The sequence below is a fragment of the Quercus suber genome, unplaced genomic scaffold (genome assembly GCF_002906115.3).
Source record: "Quercus suber isolate HL8 unplaced genomic scaffold, Cork oak 2.0 scaffold_123A, whole genome shotgun sequence".
In the NCBI taxonomy this organism is placed as follows: Eukaryota; Viridiplantae; Streptophyta; class Magnoliopsida; order Fagales; family Fagaceae; genus Quercus; species Quercus suber.
Genome location: NW_027071806.1, coordinates 782,683 through 794,750, shown reverse-complemented (window position 1 = coordinate 794,750; position 12,068 = coordinate 782,683). Strand labels below are relative to the sequence as shown.

Sequence of the window (12,068 nt, the reverse complement as noted above, 5' to 3'; positions counted from 1 at the left end):
CTAGGTTAATCTGGTTGGTTTAAGGGGTCTAAAACTGTTCATTTGTGATGAGTAAGATTAAGTTATCTCGTGTAATTAACACTCGTATCACTCTTTTTGATGGGAAGGACTAGAAAATTCTAAGAGAAAGGTATAAATAACCATCTCACCACTGTTGCCCACCAATCATGAATGACATTTGTGTGCTTTGGCATAGCAGAATTGGAATGTCAAATGCTTAACATAATTGGGTATTTCTTTCCTATCTCTTATATGCCCATGCATGGTTTGCTTAAAAGAAAAATATGCAAAGAAAAATCAAAAGCAAAAAAAGAAAAGAAAAAAGAAAAAAAGAAGAAGATCAAAATGCTTTTAAATATGATTGCAAGCGTGTATTCTAGGAGATGTGGGAGTTATAGGATGTGGGAGTTATGATTGTGTGTGAGTTAAAGTAATTTTCTCATATCTCAAATCATCATAACATGTATACACTTATGAAATTTTGTGGTGTTTTTCACACACAACATGCAATATTCTTTGCTACTCTTGATACATGTGTAGATATAATGTGATTTGGCCATCACAAGATTTTACATGTGTTAATGTATGCTCACTAAACTGTCTTGACTTGTTTTTGAAATATAAAATTGTTTAGACTTGTTTAGTGTGTGTGTGTGTGTGTTTTTGGGATCCATGTGCTTAAAATTGTTGTTGAGAGATGATTTTGAGAGTCTAAAATTTTGATTGGATCATTGGTTGAGTTGCATGCTTGATTGCATTCATATCTGTGTTTTTCCTTTTTTGAAAAACTGTTTTTAAGCAATCTCGACACCTCCTCGACACCTAGTTTATCTGTCGAGCTCTTAAGTTGTTTCTTATCACAATCTCGACAACTCTCGATAGCTAGGTGGATCGATCGAGAAAGATCTTGACCTCTCGATAGCTTCTCGACAGCTGGTGGATCGATCGAGCTTTTTTAATCGTGTATGTTGAATTGTTCCTTGACACCTTCTCGACAACTGAATTTGTCAAAGCCTTTTTGCTAAACACCTTGCTTGACACCCGTCTCGACACCTCTATCTGTCAAGCTTTACTAACCTGCTATATAAAGGTTCAACGTGATCCATTTCTCACTTTTCTCGATCTCTCTCTCCACAGACTCGTCTTTTCACCTCCTAAACCTCTCTCACTCACTCGAAACTTCTTCCTCAAGGTTTCTTCAAGGTTTTTCCAAGTTTTTCTTCTCTTGGTGAGTTTCTATTCTCTCATTTTCATGCATTTCAAGTTTTGAAACCTAGGTTTGGGGTTTGTGAAAAATTTTGGGGTTTTTCAAAATTGATGAGTTTTTGTTGATATTTTGTGATGAGTTTTTGCTTAAATGAGTTTAAAATCTCATGCATTGCATCACATAAGCATTATAACAGTATTATCATGCACTTAGAGGTAGAATTTTGATTTTGAATTTTGAATTCAGTCAAATAAATGGCACAGTAGAAGTCACCAACAAGAACAAAAAGAAGATCATAGTGAAGATGATAGTCACCTATAAGGATTGACATAAGTTCTTGCCATTTGCTCTCTATGCCTATCACACTTATGTTCGTTCTTCCACAAGTGCAACCCATATTCCTTGTTATTTTCATTCTAGGATTTATTTGTTTTCTCTTTTTTTTTTTCTTTTTTTTTTTTTTGAAAAAGGGAGAAAAGCAAAATATGTTTGGCACTATTTTTCTTGGTCTTTGAAAACAAGGTTGGTCAATTTATTTACACATAACATGTCTTATGTACCTTGTTTAGGTTTGATGAGCTTATTTATTGCACTTGACTAGTTGAAACTTTGGAGTGCATGTTGTGTGGGAAAGATGTTTATGGCGTTTATCACTTTGTCTTAATCTTGAAGTCACATGTTATTTGACTGTCGGACTTGATCCTTTTGAGAAAGGCATAAATAACCATCTTACCACTGTTCACTAGCCAATCATAAACACCTTAGTGCATATCATAAGAGTTTGTGCTCGAGAAAGTGTAGCACATGCATAAAAAGAATATAAGGTGTAGCCTCGATTAATTGCTTAATGCTTAAAATTAGTGTGTACTATTAGGCTTGATGTCATTTCACATAATTAAAATTGGTGTGTACTATTAGGCTTGATGCCAATCCACAAAATAATGAGGCAAAATTCAAGAAACTTACATGATTGCAAGCTTATATTCTAGGAGATGTGGGAGTTATATGATGTAACTCTTTAGGTGATAGTCTCTTTTAAATTCCGTGTGATGAATTTTGTAGACTTTGTGATTGATTTCTATTCACATATTACCTTACATGTATCTCAAGTCTTTGCTAGTTTGCACACACTACATAAGTTACTCTTTGCTAAACACTGTACATAGTATTGTGTGTGTTTTTGGTCTGACCAACCGAGTTTGAAAATACCTTGAGTATTATGCAAAACATTTTGTTTGCTTGAGAACTTAAAGAGAGAATGGCTGAAACTTTCTTTGGAGAACTGGGATTAAAATTTGGGTTTTTGAAAAGGCATTCCATTATATCTCATACTCATGCATTTTGTTTAATGCTTTGAGGAGTTATTTTCAAAAATTGGTTTGAGTTTTTCAAAACTATAGTTTTTCTCAAAATACTGTGAGCTGCTACCTGTTTCGATCGATCCAATCTGTTTTTCGATCGATCGAAAATATTTAAAATTCTTTTAAAAATCTCGGATTGATTTGATCGATCGAATGTAATTTTCGATCAATTGAAAGTTGCGAATCAGGTTTTTTAAAACACTGTTCTTGACTGATTCAAACACTTTTTCAAAAAGTTTTTCAAACTTTTCTTCTCTCTCCGACTAGGCAAAGCTCTACAGTCAAATTTTTTGTCGTTTTCCTCCGAATTTTTTGCAAAGATTCTCTTTCCTCAAGCCGGTAAGACTCTTTTTCCCTTCCTTTTGAGTTTATTTTCATATTTTCATGCATTTTACACTCAAATTTTCGAACCTTGCATATTTGGGATTTTTGTTGATTCTAGCCCTATTCTGTGCAATTGATCAATGAGTTTTTGTGGGGACATGATATAAACTTGTTCTTAATGGTTTAATTTGATCAATTTTGTGAATTATGGAAAATTGAATTTTCTAGGGTTTACATTGAATCCGAATTGGGGATTTTGTTCAATTAGGTTACAATAGATGAAATTGGCTTGTTGTTTTGATGTAATTAAGCATTATAATCTGTGTGTTGTGTTATGTAATGCTCTATTCATCAATCTGTTTCAAAATTTTCAAGTGGTTTTTCAAATTTTTAGGGTTTTTGTTAGAAACTCTATGCTCAAGCCAATTTTGTGCAACTGAACTTAATTTGAACTTTGCTTATTACTTTAGTACATGCATCACGACATTGCGGTTGTTCATGCATCATATAGATTTTTGTTCTATCTCTTTTTATGCTAACTTGTAATCTGCCCTTGGTTTGTGTGTTATTTTTTCGTTTTCTCTTTGTATCTCTGTCCTTTCCTTAGCACTATGCCTAGGAAGACTAGGGCTTGTAGGTCTATCCCCTCACCTACTCCTTCCCCTCCTTCCTTTGACCGAGAGAGGTTTTAGAGTGAGAAAAACCAAGAGACTTATGAGAAGCTGAACCTTAAGAGAAAGATTTGGTCTGAGCATTCTGTTATCTTAGATGAACTTGATCCTGCCATTAGGGAGAACTTTGAGCATCGGGGCTGGTTACCTTTATTGGATGTTTCTGATCCTCCTCCTCCAGCTACCTTGATTAGAGAGTTCTTCTCGAACATCTCTATCTGCGTCTATGATTCCAACACTTTAGTAAAGAGTTAGATACGAGGCGTAGAGTACTCCATTACTTCTACGGTAGTGGCTGATGCTCTTGGGGTACCCTTGGTCTAGCACCCTGTCTATCCTTATGATGAGTTTCCTGTTTTGAGTGATGTCATGTCTTACCTCTATCCAGTGGGGTTCTGATCCTAGGATCACATCTGCTGAGCTTTCTGAGTTGCATTATATCTTCTTTAGGATAGCGTGTCACTCTATTTGGCCCATTTCTCATCTTCGCACCATTCCTCTCTAGCGGTGTGTATTTTTGTACGCTCTTGTCACTGATGCTCCTATCAGTTTTTCTCATTTGTTTCTTCGTTCTTTGAATGAAGTTTATAGGAGTTCATCTTCTTCACATGCTCTTGTTTATCCTATTTTTATTCATAGGATTTTACTTTATCTTGATCTTAGTGGTTTCCCTTCCTCTGAGCCTGTTCATATGATTGCTCCTATCGGTGCATCTTTTCTTAGGCAGAGGGCTGCTCACCTTCGAGCTGGCTCTAAACACCCAAGGTCTGAGCCTTCTGGTTCCGCACCCCCTCCTTCTTCTTCTACAGGTACTGCTGGTGACGATGTTCTTGATCCTGTTGGTGATGCTGCTGCTATTGATGTTCCTCCACCTTCTTCGGTTGACTTTGATAATCGTCGTACCTTGGAGACTGTCATGACCGTTCAGGCAGCTTATGGTCAGATTTTGGTGGACTTACTTGACGAGATCCATGCGTTGTGAGCTGATCTGGCACATCTTCGTTCACCTTCACCACCTCCTTTTGATGATGGATTGTGATTGCTCTTTGGCATTCCGTCACAAAAAGGGGGAGTAGACTTTGTAGAGGAGTTTTGTAGTTTGGGGGAGAGTTTTTTGTTTTGAGGAGCTAGTGGAGATATTAGATTGTATCTAGACGCTTCACTTTGTATATCATTTTTTTTTGGGATATTCATGTTAGGGGGAGTAACATGGTTTTTTGATACATGATTCTTGTTTCTTTGGATTCACTGTTTATTGATTTATATTTATGAGATTATTCATTGATATATGTTTCTATGTGAATCATACAAGAATGTTATACCTGTTTATTTACTATTTTCTATCACACATGCGTTTATGCGTTTGTTGAGTGTTTCAGGAATATACAGGTTGATTCAATTAAGCTGCTGTCTACACTTGAAACTGATGGATAGTAGTTAGGATTGAATTTTAGTTTTTATGAGCATTATTTATGTAAAGGGCTTTCACTTGTAAACTTTGAGCTTTTAGTTTGTGTTTTGTCACAGATTGCCAAAGGGGAAGTTTGTTAGGTTCTAAAGATTTAGGAATTTATGTATTTAGAACTCTAATGTGTAATATTAGCAAACTATGATCAAAACAATATGTTTAGTCTTGTTTAGATTTGCTCAAAGTTGGGTCTTTCATGTAAAGTTGGAATCGAGAGGCTACAGATGCATTGGTGCATTTCGGCCTGGCTCGATCGATCGAAAGAAAGGTTCGATCGATTGAATCTCGGGTAGAATGTTTTTCTGCAGAATATTCCAGCTCAGCCCTAACTCATTAAACATTTTGGGTTTTCTGTTTTTACCCTAGGTATATAAAGAAAAACCCTAGCCATATTTTTAGAGTTGCTCCTGTTGTATTGTTGCTCATACTTTTCTGTTTTGTGTAAATCTCTTGTGAGATCTTTAGGAGCTTTCCTTTACACAAAGTTTAGGGTTTTCTAGGTAGAGATTATTTCAACACCTTGATGATCAACTCGGTTGCTACCATTGGAGCTTAAAGAATAACAAGCGTGGGTGTTTGTAGCTGATTGGAGAATTAGGATTTAGAGCTTGCACGTGGTCATATTAGTAAGTTCTATTGGTGGGTAGCATTAGGAAGTCAAGCGGGGAGCTTGTAAGTCCTTTTGTATGAACTTCGATTCTTTCGCATAGTGGATTCAAGTTTACCTTGAGGATAACTAGGTCAAATCCTCCCCAGGTTTTTTACTAGTTTGGTTTTCCTGGGTGATCATATCTTGTGTTATTTATTATTCCGCTGCTTTATACTTTTGATATGATTGTATGTTTGTGATAACCTAGAATTGCTTAAATTGACTAAGTTAATCACTTGGCTATTAACTAGGTTAATCTGGTTGGTTTAAGGGGTCTAAAACTGTTCATTTGTGATGAGTAAGATTAAGTTATCTCGTGTAATTAACACTCGTATCACTCTTTTTGATGGGAAGGACTAGAAAATTCTAAGAGAAAGGTATAAATAACCATCTCACCACTGTTGCCCACCAATCATGAATGACATTTGTGTGCTTTGGCATAGCAGAATTGGAATGTCAAATGCTTAACATAATTGGGTATTTCTTTCCTATCTCTTATATGCCCATGCATGGTTTGCTTAAAAGAAAAATATGCAAAGAAAAATCAAAAGCAAAAAAAGAAAAGAAAAAAGAAAAAAAGAAGAAGATCAAAATGCTTTTAAATATGATTGCAAGCGTGTATTCTAGGAGATGTGGGAGTTATAGGATGTGGGAGTTATGATTGTGTGTGAGTTAAAGTAATTTTCTCATATCTCAAATCATCATAACATGTATACACTTATGAAATTTTGTGGTGTTTTTCACACACAACATGCAATATTCTTTGCTACTCTTGATACATGTGTAGATATAATGTGATTTGGCCATCACAAGATTTTACATGTGTTAATGTATGCTCACTAAACTGTCTTGACTTGTTTTTGAAATATAAAATTGTTTAGACTTGTTTAGTGTGTGTGTGTGTGTGTTTTTGGGATCCATGTGCTTAAAATTGTTGTTGAGAGATGATTTTGAGAGTCTAAAATTTTGATTGGATCATTGGTTGAGTTGCATGCTTGATTGCATTCATATCTGTGTTTTTCCTTTTTTGAAAAACTGTTTTTAAGCAATCTCGACACCTCCTCGACACCTAGTTTATCTGTCGAGCTCTTAAGTTGTTTCTTATCACAATCTCGACAACTCTCGATAGCTAGGTGGATCGATCGAGAAAGATCTTGACCTCTCGATAGCTTCTCGACAGCTGGTGGATCGATCGAGCTTTTTTAATCGTGTATGTTGAATTGTTCCTTGACACCTTCTCGACAACTGAATTTGTCAAAGCCTTTTTGCTAAACACCTTGCTTGACACCCGTCTCGACACCTCTATCTGTCAAGCTTTACTAACCTGCTATATAAAGGTTCAACGTGATCCATTTCTCACTTTTCTCGATCTCTCTCTCCACAGACTCGTCTTTTCACCTCCTAAACCTCTCTCACTCACTCGAAACTTCTTCCTCAAGGTTTCTTCAAGGTTTTTCCAAGTTTTTCTTCTCTTGGTGAGTTTCTATTCTCTCATTTTCATGCATTTCAAGTTTTGAAACCTAGGTTTTGGGGTTTGTGAAAAATTTTGGGGTTTTTCAAAATTGATGAGTTTTTGTTGATATTTTGTGATGAGTTTTTGCTTAAATGAGTTTAAAATCTCATGCATTGCATCACATAAGCATTATAACAGTATTATCATGCACTTAGAGGTAGAATTTTGATTTTGAATTTTGAATTCAGTCAAATAAATGGCACAGTAGAAGTCACCAACAAGAACAAAAAGAAGATCATAGTGAAGATGATAGTCACCTATAAGGATTGACATAAGTTCTTGCCATTTGCTCTCTATGCCTATCACACTTATGTTCGTTCTTCCACAAGTGCAACCCCATATTCCTTGTTTATGTTAGGATTAGTGCCCTTAAATCCTATTGTATGACGCTATGTATGATATTAAGTTTGACATTGTGTATAACATTATGTATGACTTAATATTATGTTTAATAAATTTGTTTTATTATTATCTGAAATAATGGTAACAAGAATATTTGGATATTATCACATAGTCCATGAGATGCATAGTATGTGATTTATGTGAAGAGTCACAGAAGATATAAATCACAAGTTCTTTGTAAACTCAGAATTATAGTTCGTAGTCAGTGATGAAATTGGGCATTTCATCTGCGAAGACTATAACATATCAATCATGATGATTTGTCTTGATCATGGAAGTGGTGACTTCTGGTTGATGTGTTAATATGTTTTAAGAGTTAAGACATATTGAACTGGACCGCTGTGAGATTTATTATTCTCCTAAAGACTGTCAAAGGAATAATAAATCTCACGACTTGTATTTGCATGAACTCTTAATCCTGAGAGAATAATGGACCTAATCATGAGGTGTAGGTTGCTTTGATATATCAGGAGTGAGATCTAAAGTTATGGTCAAAACCTCAGTATGTTGGGCAACCACATTTAGTGTTGATGGAACATGTATTCTCAAGATGGAATTCATAATCTCTTAACAGAGATATAAAGTATTCCCTTGAGATAAGTTTAATGAGTTTGTTATTCAGAGTTAGGCCTAACCACTTTAGTGAGACTAAAGTATATATTTATGGAATTGGATTTCATAAATATATAATGAATAACATTAAATGATTAAACCGGGTACTCAAGGATTAAGATGTAGTATTTTACAAAGTGGCAGTCTACATTAATGACTTTGTATTACTGCGAATATTTTATGAAGGGGTTGCAAGTATAATAAAGTCATGAGATATAATTATAGATAAGACCTAGAGTGCAACTATATTTATATAGTGGTATTAAATATGGTTAATGGTAACTTTGGACTTGTCAAAAGTTGACAGAAAAGCCCAAGGCCCATTGGAGCTAGTGTTTTATTGGTTCCTTTTGGTCCCACTCTAAGCCACACACTTAAGCCCAATTGGTAAGGCCCATAAGGCTAGCCCAATTAGATAAATTGGTTAGATACAAAGGGAAAAACGTTCAAATTTTTCAGAGTGTGAAAAATAACATTGAAATGGTGTGCATATGAGTTTTTGTCACTCACTAGTTATCCCTTTGTTACCAATTAAGAGACCACACATCTTGGGCATTAGTGGAATTGGAGTGAAGATTAAAAGTATTCCTAAGTACTTCAATCTTTGTTTTTGAAATTCACTGCTTCAAGGTACGATCTCTTGTTCTCAAAATTCTGAAATTTACTTAGTACGTGTTATCAATATCGAATGAAGTAGATCTGTTTAAAACTTATTTTCCGTTGCACTCATCTCTAATTTCCATCACAAGAGGTGTCTCAATTTACCCTCGGGAACCAGCTGGTCTAAGTGATCCCACAGGCTCCTACAGTCCTTTGTGGTATGCCCATGGTCTTAATGGTACTGGCAATAGAGATTATGATTACGCCTCTCAGGGTTCCCTACCATCTTATTCGGCCACCTGAAGAATGGTTCATTCTTGATCTTTTCCAAAACTTAGTGTACTAGCTCTTTGAATACAGTGTTGACTGCTTGAGGATTTGTTGATCCTGAGTGCCTAGCAAAATCTCTCTGCGATTTTCTGTTATTGTAACGGGCCGACCTGAAATCCCTCCTCTCCTGGGGGATAACCTTGTCATTTCCCTTCCCTTGCTGTTGATCTTCCTCAACTCTTTTATACTTTTCGATACGGTCCATGAGTTGACGCATGTTAGTAACTAGCTTACTAGTTAAGGACTTCCTTAAATCATGGTCAATGGGAAAGCCTAGCTTAAATGTGCTGAGGGCCATTACATCAAAATTGCCCTCCATGTCATTAAACATCTCCCAATACCTATCTGAATACGTTTTTAAGGTCTCACCCTCTTGCATGCTCAAGGATAGCAGTGAAGACAAGGGCTTGGCCACTCTTCAGCATGTGACAAAATGGGAACCAAATGCTTGAGTGAGTTCTTTGAAGGAATTGATAAAGTCCGCTTTCAGGCTATCAAACCACCTCATTGCAACTGGTCCAAGACTGGATGGGAAAACCTTGCACATCAGAGTTTCATCTTTGGAGTAGACAGCCATCCTTTGATTAAAGTGACTCACATGTTCCACAGGGTCCGTTTTACCATTATAGATGGTAAATGTCGGCTGGTTAAAATGCCGAGGAAGTCTCGCTTCTTCAATCCTACGTGTAAAAGGTGACCTAGAGATTTAATTCAAAGCCCTGCTCATAGCATCGTTTCCTACGCCTCCACATGATGGGCTTCAAGGTTGCCTCTTACGATGATGCTCTTCTTCATAGGAAAATGATTCACTGACTGGCGTTTGAGATCTCTACTTGTAAGTGACGTCCTGCTCGTCATCGGAATCTTCATCAGAACACGAAGAAACCCGTTTCCTCTTTGCATGGCGCAACTCCCTTTTTAGCTTTTCAATTTCTAGTCGCAAATTCTGGTTCTTCTTCGCATGAGACACATGACTTCCACCATGTGGCTGGCTTTGACCCGTATGCGCAGTGTGCACACTACCTTCACGATCTTGTCTCTTCTCTAGATTAAGAAAATGGTCAACGTGTTGGGATGCCCTAGGTTCTGCTAGTCGTTGTCCTGGTTCAGCCATTATCAACTGTTGCTTCCACTTTCGCTCAAGCTCTCCCCACAGACGGTGCCAATTGTAGGGTCAGTTTTTAGCCCAAGCCCACAAGGTTTGGATTATGAGCCCAATGAACCCAAAACAATGAATTTGTAGAGAGTGAGTGAAAAAGCTGGGCTGGTTGTGAATTAAATAATAGTTAACTATGGTATTAAGGGATGAACTAACGTAGAAACACACTTGAAAACTCAACAAATGGATATCTGAAGAGGTGTATTGTTGAATTAAGGGTGATTACAACTCTTAGAGCTACAATAAAGTTGTTCTCTTCTTCTTTCTCCTTCGCTTCCGATCCCCTCTTATCAGGGGCCTCTTCTCTTTATATAGCATTCTTCCTCATCATCTTCATCGTCCACTTGTTCTTCATCTAAGCATCTACTTGAGTACATGTCCCGTTAGATATATTCTTTAGCTCTCTGTGATTGGTGGTAGCTGAGATTATACTGTTCAGGGGTCTCCTCCACATTAATGCAGCCAGAAAAGCAGCTGCAGTGCATTTAATGTGGTTGTTGCAGCTTGTCTTCTAGATATTTCTCTGTCCTTGTCATCTCCATACGTTCCTGAAGCCTATCCTTATTATTGGAATCGTTAGGAAGATTACTTGAACCTCCTAGGTATCTGCTTGACCAAGACTCTTTGTATCCGAGGAGAATGACCTCTTCGGACCACTGGTGATCTCTTCGGACTATGCTCCTCATTCATTTCCAGGTATATTTCTTCCACATGGACTCCTTCTTGACCACTTTCTTCTCCTCGGACACACAGTAATCTTCGAGTAGGGCCCTAGGCCCAATACATAAGGTTGGACTTTTACCCCCCACAAGTATTTAGTCCCAAATCTTTTTAGAACGATTCCATTATTTTCTAACATCATATAATTGATACAATATATTAGATTTTATAAATTAAACTACTTATATTTGTTATTTGAAAGTGTTTTAAATTTTGTAAGTTTTTTTTTTTTTTAAACGAAACATAATATATTTTACATTCAATTATTATATAAGTTGAGATATTTGTTAAATAATGTAATATGTTATCAGAATTTGTCTAGTACTCCTTACAAATAGTTCATTATCTATATGTCTTGAATGACTAAAGAGTTTAATAACATAAGAAAAAATATAATTTTATCAGGAACTTACTAACATTACACTAAGAATGTAACATAATTGTCAATAAAGCAACTAATCTTTCTACATAAACTTCTTCTTTGAAAGCATAACCAAAGTAGATTAAGATGGGTTGAAATGGACCGAATTATACGAGATTGGATAAAATTGGACCAAATGGACCAAACTCAATCAAAGTGGGCCAAACTAGACCAAACTGAACTTAACGGATTGAAGTGGACCAAAGTTAATAGAACTAGACCAAAATGCTTCAATGATGTGGCTCAATATATAAGAGAATAAAAATAATAAATGTTACGTTTCAACTTTTAGATATTATACACAGATGTTTTGAGAACAAAACAACCCGTGTGCATCCCCGCCACTTTCCATCTAGTATGTTTTAAATCATTAGTTTTGTTATCGTATAATTGGTACTTAATTCACAATTCTGTTGCATAATCAACTTTGGTGGGATCTAAATCAGATTTCTCACAGCCTTTTAGGTGAGGGAGAAGTGAAGTTTCTAGAGCGGGATTCTCTTGCTTGTGTGAGCTTGCTTGAGCGGCCTATATGCGAGCAAGAGGTAATATCTCTAGTTGGGATAATTCTAAGCTTCTCTCATGACAGCTTTTTTGGACCAAGAATTTCAACCCAATTATCAATTACATT

General features: G+C 36.3%; 1 protein-coding gene across 1 annotated transcript; it reads right to left on the bottom strand.

The window, feature by feature from the left end:
• Positions 1 to 9,141: 9,141 nt before the first annotated feature.
• Positions 9,142 to 9,714, bottom strand: LOC136066226 (uncharacterized). Its single transcript, XM_065770192.1, has 2 exons — positions 9,641 to 9,714; positions 9,142 to 9,553 (listed from the first exon to the last, which is right to left on the bottom strand). Exons 1-2 carry the CDS (start codon positions 9,712 to 9,714, stop codon positions 9,142 to 9,144), a joined length of 486 nt encoding a protein of 161 aa, XP_065626264.1.
• Between the last annotated feature and the right edge of the window lie 2,354 nt (positions 9,715 to 12,068).

Coding starts and splice junctions, on each gene's coding strand:
- LOC136066226 (XM_065770192.1), bottom strand. CDS start 9,714: ATGGCTGTCTACTCCAAAGATGAAACTCTGATGTGCAAGGTTTTCCCA. Junction 9,554..9,640: donor CTTGGACCAGTTGCAATGAG/GTGGTTTGATAG, acceptor CACATGCTGAAG/AGTGGCCAAGCCCTTGTCTT.